The sequence below is a fragment of the Sciurus vulgaris genome, assembly GCF_902686455.1.
Source record: "Sciurus vulgaris genome assembly, chromosome: 2".
In the NCBI taxonomy this organism is placed as follows: Eukaryota; Metazoa; Chordata; class Mammalia; order Rodentia; family Sciuridae; genus Sciurus; species Sciurus vulgaris.
The window spans coordinates 158,772,990-158,794,925 of record NC_136462.1 but is presented as its reverse complement, the minus strand read 5'-3'; the positions used below and the strand labels follow the sequence as shown (position 1 = coordinate 158,794,925).

The following is a 21,936-nucleotide window of genomic DNA, read 5'->3' as shown; positions in this document are numbered from 1 at the left end:
CATGGACATAAGTTTTCAACTCATTTGGTAACATACTGAGGGACTACAGTTTTGATTGTATGGCAAGAGTGTGTTTAGTTTTGCAAGAAACTGCCAAACTGTCTTCCAAAGTGACTGTCACATTTTATACTCACACCAGCAATGAATGAGAGTCCCTATTGCTCTACTTCCCCACCAGCATTTGGTGTTGTCAACGTTTTGGACTTTGGCCATTCTAATAGATGCCTCATTATTGTTCTTAATTTGTAATTCCCAAGTAACATGACATTGAAGATTTGGGGACCAGCAGATTTCAAGCTTACTTCGCATCTGTAGATCTTTTCTAATGAAGCTCAGCTCTTTTAATCATTTTTTATATGGGTTGTTTTTATTATTGATTTTTAAAGAGCTCTTTGTGTACCTTGATACCAATTCTTTATCAGATATGAATTTTGCAAATATCTTTTTTCTGGGTGTGTGGCTCATTTCTCTATCCTTTTACTATTTTTAATATTTTTTTTCATATAAAGCCTTTAGTTTTTACATGATCAAATCTTCTTTCAGAACTGCTCTGAGTTTTGTCACCTACTTAGGAAAATATTCTCCACCTGAAAATATTCTCCTATTTTCTTCCATCATTTTGTATCTTTGTTTTCCACTGACATCTGTAAGTTGTCTGGAATTGCATGTATTTGTGTGTGTGTAGTGTAAGATTAGAATCTAAGAATCTAGTTTTCTTTTTCCAAGTGTACAATTTTCCTAACAATTCTTACTAAAAAGTTCATAGTTATCCACAAGCAACCTACAAAATGGAAGAAAATATTTGCAAAGTACATCTAATAAAGGGTTAATGCCTGCTTTGTATAAGGAACTCACATAGATCACCATCAATCAATCAATCAATCAATCAATCAGTAAGCAAGGGACCTGAATAGACAATTTTTCCAATGAAGACATATAAATGGTCAGCAGGTATAGTTAAAATGCTCAACATCACTAATCATCAGGGAAATGGAAATCAAAACCACAACAAACTATCAACGCATACCTACTAGGATGACCGTCATCAAAAAGACAGGAACAAGTGTTATTGAGGGTGTGGAGGTTGGGAATAAGCATAAACTTCTGTCACACTCCCTTATCAAGACACCCCTTGGTTCCTTACTCTCCCAGTTTGGAGTAAACTAAATAAATGTCTTTTTTAAACCACGCTAGATACCCAGCCATTTCTTCTAATGATGCATTGATCAAACTTCTCCCTCTGCTCCCCTCTCTACCAACCTCCATAAAGTATTGCTGTTTCCCAGGTTTTGTCTTCAACCTTCTTGTCATCTCTTTCTTGGACTGCCTCCTCTCTTGAGGACCTCCTTCAGCTCCAACTGTGCTAGCATTATCTGACCAACTGGACATTCCCACTTTAGTCTTCTGCAGATGCCTCTGTCTCTATCTCATCTTTAAAAAAGGAATGGACTCATTCTCTCTCCTTTTCCTCCTGCCCATCCCTTCATCCTCCATGCCCTCTCATCTCCTAAGCCAGGAATCTTGGCATGTCTACACATCTCCTTCCCTATTCCCTTTCCCGCCAGCAACTCACTAAGGGTGTTCTACTCCACCTCCTCAACTTTCTTCCCATTTAGCAGGTCCCTTTAATTCTGGCCTTACCCTATTGCAGCTTAGACTCCACATCACCTCCAGAGCATCTATTCTAGAGCATAAGTAGAATGTTCACAGCACTTACTTGTTGAAAACCTTTCCATGACTCTCCATCACTTAGGAGATAGAGTTCAAGCCCCATAGACAGGCACTTAGAGTTTAGCCCCCACCCTGCATCCAGCTGGATGGAAGAGCAGCCAAGCCATTTGCTCTCCCAGCATATCCTCTGCCACTTGGTGCCTCCACACTTTTCCCATGCTTCTCCTGACTGGAATACCCTTGGAAGACCCTCACTCTTTCTCCCATGCTTCCACACAGCCTCCTCAGTGCCTCTGTCATGTTTCCTGTGGGTTATTGATGGCACTTACGCATGCTGTAGTATGGCTCTTGTCACACAGCACTGTGATGATATTTTATGTGTCACTGTGATATTTTATGTCTCGCCTTGTTGAAGAACCTCTGGATGTATGGACCCACTGCATGTTCATACTTGAATTTGAAATGCTTCTCTCAATAGGCTTTCAATGAATACTTAACCCCCATGCCTTTTATCTATCTAGAGGAAATGTAACATGAGGCACATATAAAATTTTAACATTTTTAGTGGGCATAGTAAAAACATTAAAAGAAACATGAAATTAATTTAATATTTTATTTAATGTTATGTATCCAAAACTATTGTCTTTTCAATAGTACAGAAACCATCTATTTCTCTTTTATTTATATTAAGTCTTCAGAGTTTGGAACGTCTTGTACTTACAGCACATCTCAATTGAGGGCATCCCCATTTCAAATGTCTGGTAGCCACAGGTGGCTTGTGGCTCTCAGATTAGACCATGTGGATCTTGGCAGTTCTTGCTCAGGGACCCCATTTTCTTACTTATAAGATGAGAAGGGCTCCAAGATCTGTTATCTCATATCCCCTCTAGTTCTAAAGCAAGGTCTCTGGTATTTTGTGATGAATCAGAGAATTTGTGCAGAAGGATGAGTGTCCCTCCAGCAGCTGGCCAGCCTCCCCAGCCGTTTCCTTGCATGCACCAGCACCACATGCACACAGGTATGAGGCCCTTATGCACATGATCCAGCCAGAAAAATCCTGTGGGCAGACTTGAAGACTTAACTCAGTGGCCACTTCCTAAGAATAATAAGGAAACTAAACAGTTAATGATTTCTTTTAACTTTTTGTCAAAATAATTTCAGACTTCCAAGAGGTTACAAAAAAATTTTTTTTAATTTAAAAAACAACAAAAAACTCTACTGCCTTAGAAAATGATCTCACTATATACAAACAAACAAAGACCAAAAAAGCCACAAATCTTAAGAGAGGCGCTACTTGGATCTTCCACTATGAAACCTACAAATCTTTTTCTTCCTTTCCTCTTGTCATTACAGCAGAGGTTCCCTTTTTTTTGACAGTTCATACATTGTATTTTTGCTCTTAACACTAGTAGAACCCCTTATCAAGACCTTGTTCTATTAGTTACCTTCTACTCTGTATAAAACTTGCCTCTTTTTACTAGTTCTCCTTCACTGTTGTCCTGGATAAGCTGATTTTATTTTCAGTTTCTAGCATCCACCAATCTTCCTTCTTCGTCCTCCCCCTCCTTTTCCTCTCCTCCTCCTCCTCTTCCTTCTTCTGCTTCTCCTCATTTTCTTTCTCTCTCCTCCCTGCTTTGTGATTTCTAGCAAATTTCTCTACCTGCAGTACTCCCCCTGTTCCTTGTGCTACTCCTGCCGATATCAACTGGTGAATATTTTATATTTCCACCTGGATGTCAGTTTTGAACATGGGCCTTGCAAGATATGTTAGGGCTTCAGTTATTGTTTCCATCACATCGTGATCTTCCTCTTTTCTTATTCCCATCGCTGATGAAATTATTTAATATCTGTCTTCCTTGATCCAGGAGGGAAGGGACCATGAGAGTCTTCTTCAACCTATATTTAGACCTAGCATGGTGCCTGACACACTTCTGGCATTCATGCAGTGTATATTTGTTGAATGAATGAATGAATGAATGAATGAATGATAGAAAGAGGAGATAGGGATCAAGGAGGGTGGAGGAAGAGGAAAGGAAGAAGAAGAAAAGATGACAAAAGAAGAATGAAGAAGAACATCACAAAGAATAGCACTCCTTAAATCCTCCAGCAGATTTGGCCAGGGTTCTATCTCATACCTTTGTTCACTAGGGGTGGCCCTAGGCTTTCAGGAGGGTGCTCCAGCCCCATATGGGACCTTATCTGAATGGCTGATATGCACTCTGGAAAAAAAAAAAAAAAAAAGAACAAGGAATAGCTAAATTCCCTAAATATAAACATTTTATCACACTTGTTTTTATTTTCTCTCCCCAGCCTCTCCTCCCTCCCCCCACCCCACCCACCCTCACACCTACACATGCACCTCTTACTTTAAGGACAGAAAAATGTCATTATTTTTTTTCCCTGAGGTTTGCAAGTGAGTTGCAACACATGCTACCCCTTTGTCTCACTTCACGGTTGCCTAAAATCAATGACATTCTTACGTATCCCTCATAGAATTGTCAGAATTTTCAAACAACATTATGGTAACACAGATTCGAATCTTCCCTCACTCGAATTCTGCACACTGTCTCACCAGGGTCCTAACCAGTGTCTGGTCCAAGATTCACTCCACATTGCAACCAGTTGTGTATCTCCTCAAACTTCTCCAGTCTGGGCCTGTTTCTCGGCCTTTTCTTTTCAGGCCATCACTTTTGAAAATACAAGCCAATGACTTTGTAGAATCTCTGCCAGTTCGGGTTTGTCCGCTGTTCCCTCATCCTTTTCAGGTTGTACATTTGGGCTGGGGCCACGGGAGTGACATTGTGCCCTCCTCGGTGCGTCACATCAGCCGTCCTCTCACCTCTACTGTTGACTGTGATTCCTTGGTTGGAGTCAAGCTGCAGACTGATCCCCTAGAGATGGGCTATTTTTACCCTTGTAATTAATTAGTGATTCCCCTGAGACTGTAAAAATACTCTTTCTCATCATAATTTTCTCCACTAATGGCAATTCTTGACAATTCTTACCCAATTCAATTATTACTGTGCTATTTGCCAAATGGTGTTTTTTCCAATTCTTTTGGTTCTACATTTGTTACATAGCATTCTACTGTAATTTAACAACAATTGTCCCTTTTTCTGTCTTTATTTATTTATTTGTACCAGTGTGGATATGTCCAACTCCATGGATGATGATCCATTACCCTTGTTATTGTTCGGGGGACATAAAAACCAGCTAAATTTTTCTGCTTGTGAATTTTAGAAACTACTAGCCTGAAATCATAAGGGTAACTGAGAAAGGGAAGGAGCCGTTTGTTGTTTCTCATTATATCTACAAAATTTGAGTGAAAAATATGAACACATTGATTTTTTTTTTAATTTTGTCAATAGACCTTAATTTCATTCATGTATTTATTTATACATGGTGCTGAGATTCGAACCCAGTGCTTCACACATTAGGCAACATTGATTTTAAAAGCTTGTAATGAAGGGAAATTATTTTAAACATGTATTTGCTATTTATTTAATTATTTTAAGTAGGTATTAAATATGGTATGCAGATTCTGCCCTGGTAAATGATATTTCTATTAAGTACTTTTCAAAAGATTTTAAAGAGCAATTGATTTAACCAAAGGAATAAAAAGGCAGCAAATATCTTGCTTAATGTAATTGCTAGCTCATGCAGCCTCAGTCTCACAAAAGGTAATTCACCTGACTCTTTTGTCCCCACGGGACTTGTGGAGGTTTCTCTGTGCATATATACACATTTTTTTCCCTTTCCCTACAGAAAATAGATAGCAAATGGGCATGGCTGTGAGCAAGGCTGAGTGGCTGCGAGGCCTAATGCTAGCCTGGGCTCTCTGCAGCCTAATTAAAGGAAAATGGTTCTGCTTTCTATGAAGAAAGAAGCAGAATAAGAGGAGAGAAACACAGGAAGGGAAGCCGGAACACTAAAAGCTTCCCTTTTCCTATGGAACTAAATGCCAAGCTCGCTTCAGACTATTAGTCATGAACTCATATGGCAAATCAATGTAAATAGCTGGACAACTTCCAGGGACCTAGATTTATTGTACAAATTCTATTAATGCATCCCCCTAATAAACTAGAGATGTGCAAAGAAATGCCACAAATGGAATAAAAGGGGAGACACTTAGAACTAAATCTCAGTCTCATTCCCCAACTGCAGATGCCACCATCAGCAACACACTGCCAAACCCAGTTCCCCTCCATGGCGAAATATATGGGCAGGTGGTATAATGAGGGGTTCAAGTGGTTCAAACTCCAATAGAAGCAAAATCCTCAAGTATGTACGCATTATGCCAATTCTAGAAGAAAACTGGTTTGCTCTAACAAGTCAAGCAAAAGAGGCAGGCAGTTCAGAAGCAAATCTAGACCATCTGAGCCTTGGCATTCCTGGACATTAATTCCAGTCCATCTTCCCTTACTGCCAGCTTAGTACATGCTGTGAACAACTGGTTCAGCCATTTTTATTTAACTGGCTCACCCAGCAAGGTAAGCAGACAAAAGGCACAGAAAGAACTCCATTTTGACAATTTGTATTGAACATATTGTATGTTCATCAACTCAGACCAAAAACAACAAAAAACAAGGCCTCAATTTAAAGATTTTTCACGTAATTTTATTATTTCTACATAAAGGACATTTGTCCTTTAGTTATGGACAAAATTTCATGAAGGTTTGCCCTAACAATCCTCAGTTCTATAAGGCTGCAGGTAAATTAATGTATTCAGAAAACCCTCAATGGAGAAAAAGCAGGCATTAAGGAGAAAACCACAGGTATGCCAAAGAAATATTTAAGCAGCAAACAGAAAGAGTTTTGATAATTTATATAGGATTCAAAACATCTTACACAAATATATACAATAGAATAATTAAAAACAGCAACAATAATAGCTTATCCAGCACCCATCCCCCGTGTTTGGCATAAATCCAAATCTTACCTGGAATTCTGGTAGTAACACTGGAGTAAGGATCATCACTATCCCCTATTTTGCAGCTAAGATTGAGGCTGGAAGAGGTTAAAGCTAACTACTTCAAGGTTACACAGCTGACAAGTGACAAGGTTGGGATTCATAAGGTTCATAGATAAATGTGTTCCATCTTTTCCTAGGCTAAGTATCCAGGATTCAGAAAGGCAAATGGACAGCAGACAGATCCTTTGGATAATTCTCAAAGAATATTATCTCTAGTTGGGCATGTGATGCAGGCTTGTAGTCCTAGCCACTGGGAAGGCAAGAGGACTCTTTGAGCCCAGGAGTTTGGGGTTAGCCTGGGCAACCTACAAAGACTCCATATTAAAAAAAAAAAAAAAAAAAAAAAGGAGAAAGAATGAATTTATTTTTTTGATTTTTTTTTTTTTTTTTTTTTTTTTTTTCAGTGCTGAGGATCAAACCCAGGACCCTATGCTTGTAAGGCAAGCACTTTACCAACTGAGCTATCTCCCCAGCCCAATAATGAATATTATTTCTGAAAACTAAGACTCTAGTTGTAAGGGTGGCACAGGGACTTTGTGGTCCCATCTACAATATATGTACCCTGATGGAGAGACACAGAAGATTGGGATTCCATGTTCTCACAGATACCAAAGAGTCTAAAGAAAAACCTAGGCTTTTAAGAGAGCACAGTCTTTCCCACCTGGGCTTGAAGACAGTAGGCAGACCTGTGGGCAGGTCAGTATTTCCTCAGAGAAAGTTCTGGGTATGTTCAGCTCACAGACAGATAAATCATGGCTGTTCCAGGGACCTCCAGCACAGCAGGGCCAGCTTACTTTGAACAGAGAAAGAGAAAACATTGTCTCCCAGCACAGCCAAGCAGGGGTTGCCAGGGTGCCACTAGATGCCTGGGTTTAAGTGCTGTTGGCTTCCAAGTTTCCAGGTAAATTGAGGTAATTGGTCCACACCCACTCTGTAGAATTAAAAATGGCTGCTTACAAGTCATTCAGAAGATGGCCAATGTCTTAGTCTGCTTTCTAGTACCGTAACAAAATACCTGAGGCTGGGAATTTTGTAATGAGGTTTATTTTGGCTCACACTTTTTGAGGTGAATAAGTTCAAGAGCATGGCTCTGGCATCTGCTCAGTCTCAGTGAGGACCTCATGGTGGACAGCATCATGTAGTAGATAACATTACATGGCACAGGCATGTCTGAGTGGCAAGCAGAACAGCACATGTGCAAGAGAGACCCAGGATGGTGCTGTGCTCATTTTATAACAACTCACTCCTGCAGTAACCAATATAGTCCCGAAAGAGCAAGGACTCACTTCTGTTAGGAAAGCACTAATCCCTCTTAAAGACCCCAACACTTCCCGATACTGTTACATTGGAGACCAAACCTCAATATGAGCCTTGGTGGGGACAAACCATATTCAAACCATAGCAACTGATTCCTACCAGAGATCAGAACTTTGATCTTAGTGCCATTCATTGTAGCCACTTTTCCATAGAGAAGTAAGATTGATTTGTTGAGGTCAGTCCTGGATTGCGACCATGAAACCACAGCCAAATGATATTCAGAGGATACTTATTTTTCTATTATCTACATCTCAACAGGTGACAATTACAACTGGTTATCGAACAACTAGTTAGCTTTCAGAATTATTAATCTTTCCTTTCTAGATCCGCCTCAAAGTAATAAAAAGATGGACTAAATACAGATCTGCCAAACTCAAGTTGGACTCAAGGAGATATTTAGTCAAGATTCTATTTCAGTCTTTAGAAATATATATATATATATATATATATATATATATATATATATATTTCATCTTTTTTGTCACAGAGTATAAGGGCTATGTCTGTTCATGTAATATGTGGCATCCCTAGGGAAAACATGCTGCCCACAAAACACAGAATTTAGCTTCCAATCAAACATAAGGTTAACTGAGAATACTTATTTGTTTCTCTTCTCATTTTTAAAACTATGTTTAAATGCACAGATTCACTTCCTTTTGTGGGCAGAATGAAATGACCATAACACAACCTTACAAATACAAATAAATAATACAAATTGCTTCCTGTTCTCTGAATTTAAATCACGTGGGATCAGATGGGGATGTTGTGTAGAACTCTAGGACACTGTGACTTTCCCCTGGCTTGGAGGTGGCAGCCACATCTGAAAAAGATCTTGTGGGTTTTTTTTCCCCCCTTAGAATATTTAATTGGGGGACAGGCTGGAATCCAGAGTGATAGGCATGTTCTAACTTTGGGAATTTCGACTAAAAACGTTCTCCCTATTTTCACAAGCTGAACTTTGAGAAAAGATTTTTGTTAAAAGGAGATGCTATGGAGTCTATTGGGTGTCAGAGCTGAATAACACCCATTCTCTTTCCTCTTCAGAAACAGGATTCTGATTTAAAGGATAGTCCATCCTAAATTATAGTGATTCCCAGCTTCCTCTGCAACCAAGAAAACCATATGACTAACTGCTGTCAGGTAAAAATACAAGTGCTTAGTGAGGTTCCTAGGAATTCTCCCTAGAAGAGAGGGAAAGGGTCTTCTTTTCCCCTTCTCCATCCTAGAACATTTATCCGATGACTGAAGCTCAGCAGTCATTTTGTATCATGAGGCCAAGGCCCCTTATAGGTGGTACTGGGCTCTGATATACATAGAACCACAATGCAAGCCCTGGACATCCTATCTAGGCTTTCTTTACATGAAAAACATATATCTCTTTCTTTTAATTAATTATTAATTACATTTTTGCAGTATTGCTATTAGAACCCAGGACCTCACCCATGCTAGGCAAATGCTGTACTACTGGGATACACAGTTCCTCCCAGCCCTATTGCCTTTTGTTAAAGTCATGGTTCTTTTGAAATTTTTCGTATTTGCAATAAATTTAATTGCACTTGTTGGGTGCTACAAGATAACTCAGGCAGTACAGCCACATTTCCTACTAATTATGATTCATGTTAATAGGAATTTAAAAAATAAAAGAAGCACATCAAACCTGTGATTTCATATAAGTTATTGCTTCCATCAAGGCTTAAGTAATTATTTCAGTTTTTTTAACAAGGCAAATCAATCAAGGAAAATGCTACAAGAAGCAATCTGTGATATAACCACAAAAGCCAGTGGATTTCCAAATGACTGACGTTTGGCAAACAGTAGTCTAAGAGAGCCAGACTTAGAAATGTGGTCACACAAAGGAGAAAGAGCTGAGGTCAAGTTAGCAGCGATCTCATCCCTGGCTGAGCGACACTCCAACCTTAAGCTCCCCTGGAATGTGGCCCTCTGCGGCCCCTCACACACTGCTGTCATCAGTTACTCCTCACATGTCACCTCCACCCTCCATGTGTGCACTTTTGGGGAGTGGGGACCACCTTTTCACATGATGCCTTCAGTGCCTGGTGTGGTGTATGACACTATGTAATGGTCATAATTGATTGATGGCAAGAATGGCTCTCTAGGTCTTCCCTTTTCCTTGCCGTTTTGCAACCACTGAAGTCAGAAGCTGTGGAAGACACTTAGGACAGAGGGTGGAAAGATAAGTCTTCATGGCAGTGAAGTGGGAAAGTGATGGAGTGAGGCATGAGAGAAGCAAGGACCAGAGGAAATGGGTGTTGGCAATGAGGAAAAAGGATTTCAGATGGCCTTTTTGGACTTATTGGGATGGGTAGGTGGGTAGATGTTTGGACGGATGGATAAAGAAAGGAAGATATGACAGAGTCTTGGTGTTCGTAACACACATACAAGTATGGAAAAGAGGACATACTTTTCTGGTGAAAGGTGAAAAAAGTAGAAAGGTGGTTTCAGAAAACGTGTTTAAAAACCTGCCTCCATCTCACCCAAACTTTAATCTTGGCACACGCAGATGCCTGCTATGGCTCATGTGAATGAGTCATGTCAGTCCTGCTGGTGGGATAACAAGGATGAGCCACTGAAGCATCCATCCCAAGTAGTTGAGCTGCTCACTGCCACATGAAAATGAGGACCAGAATTGCCTAATCTGATTTCTTAAAGAAAGGCCTGAAATCAGAACTCCAAATATTGCACAGGCCAAAACAAAGATTTTTGTAGAACAAACATGGGCCTCAGGAATCTGTGTGCTACCATGATGTTTATCATTTCTGCCTTCTGTGTAGCAATGTAAATGTGGCACAGACAAATGGCAGGTTGCTTACAGGAGAGACAGGTCCTACTAGCCATGTTCTATCCTAGGCTACTCTAACTTGCAGGCTCATTATTGAGCATGACCTACGGGTATTCATTGTAGAAATGTCAGTCCTCCCCCAGGATGGTACCTGTACCAGAAAGACATGTTCAAGCAAAAGCATCCTTCTCTACGGAGACCTGTAGGCCATCCTAGCTGCAGGTCCCCACCAGGAGAAAAGGTGAAAGGTAGTGCAGTTGAGATCCTCTCAAGAACTCTGAAAGCAAATGCTGTTATCACACCAAGAGAAAAAAGTAGAATGCTTTTCATTAAAAAAAATAATTTTTTGGAAAAAGAGATGGATTTTTTCTTTTTCCACTCACCTTTGTGTACTTTAGCCATTTCCAGGTGAGCTGTTCAGATGCCATGAAATGCAAACTTGCTCCTCTGCAGCTCTCCCTCACTGTCCATCTGCAGAAAGTTCTTGGCCTTGGAGTTGAAACCAAGGCCTTTAAAGAACAACCTTGACCCTCTTCTCTTTCCTCATAGAAGTGTCGTATTTTTTCCTGAGGCCAACGAGTGCAACTTCTTCCCGTGTTCTGTGTCAATTGCTTTTCTCAGCCTCCAGCATGGCCAATAGCTGGGATAGTTATCAGAACCCATTTCTGGTTTATATGCAGCTGTCGATAAAACAGCCTGAACAGCCAGATGAGGATGAGCTCTGGAGTAGTCTAATCAATTGCTTAATGATTGGGCCATATCGACCAGAAATGGTTAATTCAGTTCCACCAGTCGATATTTCCCAGGGCTTTTTAGAAAAATGTATGATATTTGACAAAAATGATGGAGATTGTAAACCCAAATAAATCAGGTTAGTTATTGGCATAATGAACAGAGACCATGATGTCTTCTACTGAGGTCCTGGAGATTTTATGTAATTATTTTTCTCATAGCTGTGTAGAGGTGATTGAATGTTAACACCCGAATCCACAAAGCCACTTACAATCCACATCTTCAATCACACAACAGAGGTAAGGAGTCTGGGTCTGTCTCCTGCTCTCTTAGCCCTGCAATATACTGGGGCAATTGAGAGCCAGAAGGACAGGAGGTGACTCTATGCCTCATGGAGGGGAAAAAAAAAAAAAAAAAAACCTAAACATTGACACAGGAACTCCTGATAAGCCAAGAGGCAAACGTCCTCACATGCATTCTCTGTGTAAACTTGCCAGAAGAAGAACAAGAAACATCCAGATACTTTGGTCAACTTTCTGGAATTTTCTATGTGCTCAAAGAGATAGAAGCATGACTTCTGACAAAGGAAGAAGACCAGAAGACTTGGCAAAAGTGGACAAGGCCAATCATGAAACACAAATGAAAACCCAAGTCCCTCCTGAAAGGGAAGAAAAAAAAGGAAAAGAAAAAGAAACAGAAGCATCTTTCAAAGATCCCAGTATACCCAAGAGGCCTCCTCAGGTCTCTCTCTTGTCCTGTCCTAAGTGTTGTACAAAAACCAAAGGAGAACATCCCAGCCTGTCCATTGGTGAATTTGCAGAGAAACAGAGAGAGATGGAGAATAACATTTCTGCAAACTGAAAAGAAGGCTGCTGAGTTGCTGGAAATATCCAACAGGGATATTGCTGCCTACCAAGCTAGAGGAAAGCCTGATGCAGCAAGAAAGGGAGTCAGCAAGGCTGGAAAAAAGCACAAAAAAAAAGAAAAGAAAAAGAAGGAATCTCAGGAAGGTAAAAAGGATGGGGAAGGTGAAGATGATGACGACACGTATGTTGATTCAAGTGGTGGTGTTTTTTCTTGTCTGTAAAGCATTCAGCCTCCCTGCACACACCTCACTCCTGAGAGAAGAAAAATATTGAAATGTAAGATTGTCTAAGATTTAATTTTAAACTGTGTAGTGTCTTTTTTTTTTTATAAAATTAACCCATACCAAATGTGTCTTTAGAGAGTCTTGTCCTGGTGGGATCCCCAGTAGCCACTAACCTTGCCTGGCATGGAAATTTATAGCAGGTTTTTGCTGTTGCACAAGACAAATTGATTATATATGAGGATGGTTAGTTTTCATCTTCAGTAGTCTCTGATGTAACATATGAAATAATCATTCTGTTAACTGAATACCACTCTATAATTGCAACAACAAAAAACAAAAACAACAACATTGCAGTTGTTTTGTGAGTCTTCTGAATGCTTCTAAGCAAATATGATTTTTTTAAATTGATTTTGTACTTTTCATAGGTCTGAAGACTTTCTTCTTAAGGGGAAGCTAGTATTTTTTTGCTTTTGCTCATTTTGGATTGCATGAATTATTACAGTGTTTATCTTTCATATAGTTAACTGATACAAAACTTTTCTTGATATACCCTGCATATCATGGTGGCAGTAACAAGTTAAACTGAGATCATCTTAATCTGTTGTCACCATGTTTTTTATCTGGCCAGTTCTTTTGAAGATTTCTATGTAACCTAGCTATGTAGGTTACTTAGCGACTCCATAGCTTCCTTTTATTGAATGTGAATTGGAAAAGAAATTAAAACTGTTCTAAAGAGAAACTATAAGTGCTCCTTTCTTCCCACATCCTTGCCAGCATTTATTATTATTTATATTCTTGATGGGTTTGATTTCTCTGATTGCTAATGAAGTCACACATTTTTTCCCTGTGTTTGTGGGCCATTTGCATTTCTTCTTTTGAGAAATATCTGTTCAGTTCATTTGTCCAATTGTCAGTTGGATTATTTGTTTTAGTTTCGTTCTCTCTCTCTCTCTCTCTCTCTCTGTCTCTCTCTCTCTCTCTCTCTCTCTCTCTCTCTGTGTGTGTGTGTGTGTGTGTGTGAGTGTGTGTGTGTGTGTTCTTTTTTAAGTTCTTTATAGGTTTTGGATGTGAATACTCTGTCAGACAAGTAACTAGCAAAGATTGTCTCCCATTCTGAAGAGGCTCACTCTTCATGCTCTTACTCATTTTCTTTGCTGTGCAGAAGATTTTTAATTTATTGGCATTCCACTTACTGATTCTTAGTTTTATTTCTTGTGCTTGAGTTGTCTTATTAAGGAAATATGTGCCTATTCCTACATGCTGGAATTTTGACCCCATTTTCTTCCATCAGTTGCAATTTCTGACCTGATCCCTAGTTCTTTCATCCATTTTGAGTTGTTGGCTTTTGTGCAGGGTAATAGATAGGGATTTAGTTTTATTCTTCTGCAAATGGCTATCCAGTTTTCCCAGCATCATTTGCTAAAAAAGGCTGTGTTTTCTCCCCCTTGTGCTTTTGGCACCTTTGTCAAAGATAAGATGACTACATCTGTGTGGGTTTGTCTCCATGTTTTCTATTCTATTCCACTGGTCTTCATGTTTGTTTTTATGCCACTATCATGCTGTTTTATTGCTGTAGCTCTGTAGTATAATTTGAAATTGGGTATTGTGATACTTCCAGCTTTGTTCTTATTGCTCAGAATTGCTTTGTCTATTCTGGGTCTTTTATACTTCCATATGAGTTTTCAGATTGTTGCTCCTAGTTTTGTGAAGAATGTCACTGAAATTTTTATGGACATTGAATCGAATCTATAGATCACTTTTGGTAATATGACCATTTTGGCAAAATTAATTCTGCCTATCCAAGAATATGGGAGATATTCTCATCTTCTAATATCTTCTTCAATTTCTTCTGTGTTCTGTAATTTTCATTGCAGAGGTCTTTCACTTCCTTGATCAGATTTTTTCCCAGATATTTTATTTTTTATTGTTTTCCAATGTTTATAACGACACAATTCACAATATTCAAGTTATGGAATCAGCCTATGTGTCTGTCAACAGATTAATGGAAAGAGAAAATGAAGTTCTACTCAGCAATAAAGGAGAATGAAATTATATCATTTGCAGGAAAATAGATGGAACTGGAGAACATCATTTTAAGTGAAATAAGTCAGACTCAGAAATCCAAGGATCAAATATTTTCCCTCATATGCAATAACTGGAGAGAAAAAGGAATTTTAAAAAGTGGGGAGGTCTCATGAAAATAGAAAGGAAATGAGTGGAGGAGAGGTAAGGGATCAAGGGGAACAGGGAAGAACTGGGGAATAAAATCAATCAAATTATGCTATATGCATGTGTGAATATACCCTGAATAAGTCCCACTTTTACATAATTACAATGTACCAGTGAAAAAATATACATGTAATTAAATAGAAGGAAGACCAGAAGAGGAAAGGAAGGGGAACAGGAGGAGGGAAGAGGGGAAGAAAAGGGAACATACTGGGAAAGGAATTGGTGCAAATTATGTGCATATATAAATATGTCACAGTGAACCCCACTGTTATGTATAATTACAATGCACTAATAAAAAAATTTTAAAAGAAAATCTATGAACTTAAAAGATTAAAACATTAATTTGCCAGAAACAAACAAGATCTCAGGGACATGGAGTTAAAGTGTGAACAGAAGTTGAAGTCCTTGCGGGGCTGTGAGTGGTAAATAGCTGCACACCCATCATGGAGCATAGCACAAAGGAAGTGGGTGTCCTCCTAATGACTGTCCCAGGGGGAATCCAGTGAGCATCTTAAAAAGTCACTACCAGGGCTGGGGATACAGCTCAGTTGGTAGAGTGCTTGCCTTGCCTGCACAAGACCCTGGGTTCAGTCCCCAGCACTATCAAAAAAAAAAAAAAAGAAAGAAAGAAAAGAAAAAATCACTACCAAAATAAGCAAGGCTTGAGGGAGAACCTTGCAAAAAAGATTCTTCATTGGGTAGATAAAAATCCTTAAAGGAAAATATTCCTTTTCATAGTCCTACAAAAGGCACCAGCTTTACCAAATAGCAGCTACTTCCTATTAATTATCCATAACTGCTCCAGAGCCTGAACTGAAGGGCTTTAAACAGAGCAGACCAAGGGCATCTTGGAAACTTTTAGTCATTTTCTTTCTTACTTTTGTTGAGTTCTAAATGCCCTCTGATCAGAGTCACAATTGGAATAGGAGACCTCCTCCTTCTGAGTCTGAGAACCCTGTTTCACCCCTGGGTAAGGGTGTAGCATTATGCATACTCAGTTCATCCATTTGGCAAGCTGAGAACAACCTGAGGTTGCAGACAGACATGGGAGAAGCTGTTCTTAAGATGGGGAGGACTCTGCTCACTCCTCGAGGTGCTGCCCCAGCAATCCCCATTAGGGGGAGCACTATTTAAAAAGCCCCCTTTTTAAAGTGTCACTAGAAACCAACACTGAAGCAGTAACGAGATTGAGAAGGAGTCTTCAGAGGTCAACTTGTTGGTTTGGTTTCAAGACTAGCTTTCTTATGATCACTTTGCTTTAACAGAGCACAAGAGTTCTTACTTTGGGTGGGGGAGCCCAAATACAGATCCATAAGCTTCTCTCTTTTATACATAAAATGGTTGCCCCCAGCAAATTCTGGGAATATTGGCAGCAACAGTTTGCTACAGAGATAGTCACCTTCTGGACAAGGAGGCCCAAATATTTTTCCACTTGCAGTGGCAGTGGTGGGCAGTGTAAAAGAAACAAACCTGCAGATCTCATAGGTCACTGCTTTGCAGATTATTTAACTGTGATGAGAATAGGGGTCATCACATATTAAGGTGCCATTTTTGCTGGGCACTGGGATGAGAGTTGTGGAGAGTTCCAAAAGCCAGCAAAAGAAATAACTTTCAAAAGCATCCCCAGGAACTGCATATCTGGAAATATTTTGAAAAGATTAAGAGTCACTTGCTTCTCTAGTAACTTGTGTTGGGTTTAATGGGCAGGGGCTTTAGGGATGTGGACATTTAGACGATGGGCTATAGCCCAGGGCAGGCAGCTCTGTATTCTTGAGATATGTGGTGTTTCCCCAGAACTCCCTCTTTGATACATACAATAAAGAGTAGCCAATGGGCAACACGGCAGAGGTGTATAGGCAGGAAAGAACGTGGGTACAGCACCAGGATAGTAGGAATAGAATTGTACTGGCTGTGAGGAAAGCAGAGAGAAAGGGGTGGGAGGATGTGGCTGTAGACCCCAAAACCAACAGGGTGGGAACTTTTGCAGGTACCAGAGAAACAAACATGGGGCATTTCAACATGGAGAAGAGTTGGTGATGGATTAAAGAGGGCCCAGTGGTTTCTTACTTATGAATATCTCAAGATATGTAAGTCCATCATTCTGTGAAGCTTTCAGATCTAAGAGGAAGGGACCATACAGGCCTAGTTGTGCTTGAGTGTCTGGACTGAAGCTGTTGTTTTGGTTCAGGAGGTTACCATCTGGGGAGTTGTCCAGATGTCACCCTACTGAGCCTGACCCTCCCAGAACTCCAGGATTCTAGCAATGCCACTGCATCCATTCAGGATTCCATGTCCTTGAGTAACTACAGAGGCCAGCAGCACTCTGACAGATGGCCTTGATATGCCTTCCAGCACTGAGTCCTTCCAGGCTACAGGATTCAGCAAGAATCTTGAAAGCCTGCTATCATGCAAGGTTTTCCTATTATTCATAATGAAACCTCCCTTTCTTGGGATATTTGGGAAATTTTTGCAGAGTTTTGCCACTTATTTATTTAGCAGAATTGCATTCTATTTTTATGAAAAACCATTCAGAGCCAGGTAGTATAGAATGTATACAGTGCAATGTGCATTCATTCACTCATTCAGTGAACATTTGTAAAATGCCTGTTGTATGCAAGTGTTAAGCTAGATGCCCATGGAGCAATTACACAATGGATATGATCAGATCCCTCCAGTAGGAGGAACCCATCCATCCATCACCTTCCTAAACTCATCCCAACCACCCCTCTTTTATGTGTCTTCATTCCACCTAAGCAGTCCAGGCACAATTCCCTCTCTGGAGTGCTCCCCCACAACCCCAGATACAGATGTCCACATGGCTCACTCTCCCTCCCCTTGAGTCTTCGCTCACTAAGCCACTGCCTCAGAACTGACATTGCCCACCTCTTCCCCAACAGTCCATCCGCTATCCTTGCTTCATTTACATTTTTGGCTTAGCAAGTATCATTACCTAACATGCACTCTATTCCCTAATCATCTCAAGAACACAACTCCTTGGTGGTAGAGATGTTTGTTTATTTCAGTCACTGCTGTTTTCCCAGGACCCAGGAGAGTGCTGAGGATATAGTGGGTATAGAATAAATATTAGCAAAATTAATAGTTGAATGAAGAACAGCAAACAGTTAAGCAAATTAGGCCACATTCTGTTCAGATGATGGACAATAACTGATACAACTGAGTGCCATGTTGATCCTAACACAGACGCTTGTCTTCATAATCATCTTCCAATGCTTCAGTGACCCCTAGGGCTTTACCTCTGTCCTTATCTACAAGTCTTGGAATGAGAAGGTGCACATCTACAGGGAACACCCACTTCTCTTCCCCTGTGTACATACATGACATCTCTTAAAAATAAAAGGAACAGCAAACTCACATCCAAAGGAGACTGAAGCCCATGTAATCAATGTGGCTCAAACCCCAAAGAAGTTAAGTTTCCTGTTCCAAGACAATTAGCATGCAAATAACTTAAAAGTGAAAATATCAGTGTTCTTGGTTATTAGAAGAATACATCAAATTTTTGACAATTGTTACTAATGGATAGTCATATTGTTCTCCATGTAAGAAAGCATTTATTCAGTTTTCAGTGAAAAGGTAGCACATTTAAACACCAAAAGAGCAACTCCCCCCAAAGAGATTCAATTAAGCATCGGAACAACTGTGCAAAAACCATGTCACAACACCAAGGTGGCCTGCTTTTCTGGTCATTATTAATCCAGAAACCTTAATGATGAACAACATTTGTGTTATTGTCTACCCAAATTTAATTTGTTTATGCAGCAGTTCAGTTAATCCTGCAATCTGTTTTTCTCAAATGAGGGCAGATAATGGAGACACCGTTCTTTACAAGTCTTCAGGCTTTTAAATTCTGATAAAATCAGGATTCTTCACTGGGTCTTGCCCCAGCTCTGAATTAAACCACTTTAAATGTAATTATGGAACCTGGCCTTACATCAGGAACATCCATTTAAAAAATTGATTGGCCAGACTTTTCCACGAGGCATTTTATGAGCAAACGATTGCAATGGGGCCAGAGCTGTAATTTATCAAGGCAAAAAAGCAGGTAAATACTTTATTAGTGATAATGAGAGAGTTGCCAGCTAACTGAATCTCTTCTTCCCTCACCAGCTACTTCACGGAGCCGTGGTGCATGGCCCTCTTCCACGATCGTTTTATTGATCTCAGGAAAGAGTTACGCCAAATCTTAGCCTCCAAGGAGGTAGGAGTGATTAATGGACATGTGGATTATTCCTGGCAAATTACAAGCAGTTGATAGCTGTTGATCATTTGGATTTTCCCCCACATTCCCATTATATGGCTTCACTTTTTAAGTCAATTTTTAGTTCATGTAAACATACTATGGGGTATGTAAATGTAGACGGTGGTGTTCCAGGGAGAGTGAGTTTGCTTAAATTTTTTTATGTGGAAGAATATTCCTTTTTCCTTTTTACAAGTAGCTGTATTTTCATGCTCAACTATCATGTTAGCTGAAGATTGGATATGAGTTGTATTTACCTGCCCTCAAGAGCAAAGATCAAATTCCTTTAGTTTCTGTGTGCCATTTGCTGAACATTTATCTATGTGCTGTTTTTAAGATATAAGGAGAAGTCGTCAGGTATCAAACACACTCCCTTTATAAACTGCAACATCTTTCCTATAGTGATACAGAATTAATTGGAAGTTAGGCTACATATCACAAAGTTTCCATGCTTAGTGAGAAATTTGATTCTGCAATGAAAAAGGAAGGTATCTGTGAAATTTTGGACTCTTTCTTTCAATACTAGTGTCCTTGGCATCACTATAAAAAGTTAATACATGTGCTCAGAGAGCAGTTGAATATCCATGCTAGACTCTATCTTAATTCATACAGACAAGGGCTGCGGCTCTGGTTAATTTCCACCTTGATTTAACGTCTAAATGGGCACTCTCTATGGCTCCATTGTCACGTCCCCTTCAGAGCATCCACAGCCTTGAAGTTTCCCATGGCGGCTGCCCCAGTGGACAACCAGATAAAGATCATGTACTGAGTGTCCCTACTGCATTCCAGCCAAGCATGCACTGCCTTGTGTGACACAACAGAAACAAACTGAAGCTTAGAGATTTTAAATAACCCACTGCAGGTTCCACAACTAGTTGCAACAATCTTCAAATTCAAAAGTCTCTGGGAACCTAGGCACTGAGCCATACAGGGCTAAATCATGTGTCTTGGTACCTTCTTCTCAATGGCCCCCTTTTCAATGTGACTCCTTGGACCCAAACTGGTAAATGTAAACAATTTACTAATCTAACTGACTTTGAAGTTTCAACCCAACTGACATGCCTTGGGATTCACACAGGTAAAAACCCAGCAGGTAAATGTAAATGAGGGAAGTGGAGACTACTGTGGCTAAATGCAAAAGTCAGATGCTGCTTAAGTGATTCAAATTGAAACGTATATATAGACATCCTCAGATCCTTGGGGACTGGTTCCAGGGCCGTGGCAATTACTAAAATCCATGATGCTCAAATTCCATATATAAAATGGTGTGACATTTGCATAGAACCTACACACATCCTTCCACATGCTCTAAATCATCTCTAGATTACTTTTGATGCCTGATACAATGTAAATAGTTCCTGTACTATGTAGGGAATGATGACAAGAAAAAAGTTCATACATTTAGTAGAGACAGAATGTTTTATCCAAAATATCTTTTACTATGGTTGGTTGAATCCACATGTGTGGAGCCTGTAGGTATGAAGGGCCAACTATATATGTTAAAGATGCTACAGGACAAGACCCTGCATGTCACCCTAGGGCTGCAAGGAGCTCAGCTGAGGTTGAAATTCTCACCTCAAATGTAAGCCTAGTGCTTACTGAACTTTGCTCAACTCTTCAGACACCTCCCTCAAAATGTGATGTGTAGTTTGCTACTGCCTCTATCATAGAGATGCATTCATTTGCTAGTGATTCCATCAAAACTCTATGCCTAAATCTTTCTTGCCCCTAGGTCTGAGTTCCTCAATTAATATTTTGCACAGAAGCAAGGGGTTTTAGGATAAGTATAGAGTTTTGTTGTTGGGAGAACACTAATTTCCTAAGTAATTACTGGAAACTGCAGGATTATAAAAATACTTATCAGAATTGTTCCACAGCCCTCTTTTTCTAAATAAAATTCAATTTCCTAAAAAGTTAATTTGCCATGGATTTAGAGGAAAGAGGAAGGGAGGGGTGAAATATGGAACACAGAGGACTTCTTAAGGCAGTAAAACTATATGCTTGATACCATAGGATGATGGACATGTGTCATTAGACAGTTGTCAAACCCCATAGGATGTACAACACAAAGGATGCACCTTAATGTAAACTATGGACTTTAGTTAATAATAATGCATCAATATTGGGTTATCAATTATTTTTTCAAAAAAAAAAAAAGCTTTCTTTTCACCATCCCAAGTAAACTGTCAATTCCAATGGCATCTATCACATTTGATGGGTCTCCCTGAGCCACCCGGAAACTTTTGTCCATGAACTGTCATTCGGTATGGGCCAGTCAATAGAGGAGTGGCTATAGACATTTGCCAGAGACACACTGAGGGCTCCACACCATTCTTGTGGGTTTTTAGATTTCTAGAAAATGAAACTTTTGGAAGAAAAATCTTCACTGGGGGACTATTTTGCTTTTAACATTTCCATGTGTCAAATGGGAAAGAGGTGGCACATGGTATGGCATCTGCCGCTCCTCCTGTTGGACCAACTAGGGTGGCTTCCATCAGATCCCCGTGGAATAAGGGCTGGCTGCTCCCACCCCCAGAGAACTTCAGATGGAGTTACAGCAGGGATGTGCACAAGCACATGGCACAGAAGACTGACTTAGCAGATGCTGGCTGTCACTAGCAACAGAGGTGGTGAAGGCAACAGTGGAGACAGCTGTCAGTGAAAACAATGGCACCTGAGAAGACAAGCAGAAATTTCATTTAAGATCCTTATAAAAGAAAAATTAAAATCCAATGGCATCTATCATCTATTCATTAAAGAAGAAGAAGAATCCCTTTTCTCAAATATCGAGATGCTATAACCCATTTTGGTTCACTTTCTACCTTGTCTTCAGAGAAGTATGGACATTCAGCAATAACATCCTAGAGCTT

General features: G+C 39.9%; 1 protein-coding gene across 1 annotated transcript in view; it reads left to right on the top strand.

The window, feature by feature from the left end:
- CFAP61 (cilia and flagella associated protein 61) overlaps window positions 1–21,936 on the top strand; it is a 281,876-nt gene that overhangs the window by 252,238 nt on the left and 7,702 nt on the right. The window contains exon 26 of the mRNA XM_079124251.1: window positions 18,937–19,027. Within this exon, the coding sequence (XP_078980377.1) occupies window positions 18,937–19,027 (91 nt within the window). The remainder of the gene's footprint in view (window positions 1–18,936; window positions 19,028–21,936) is intronic.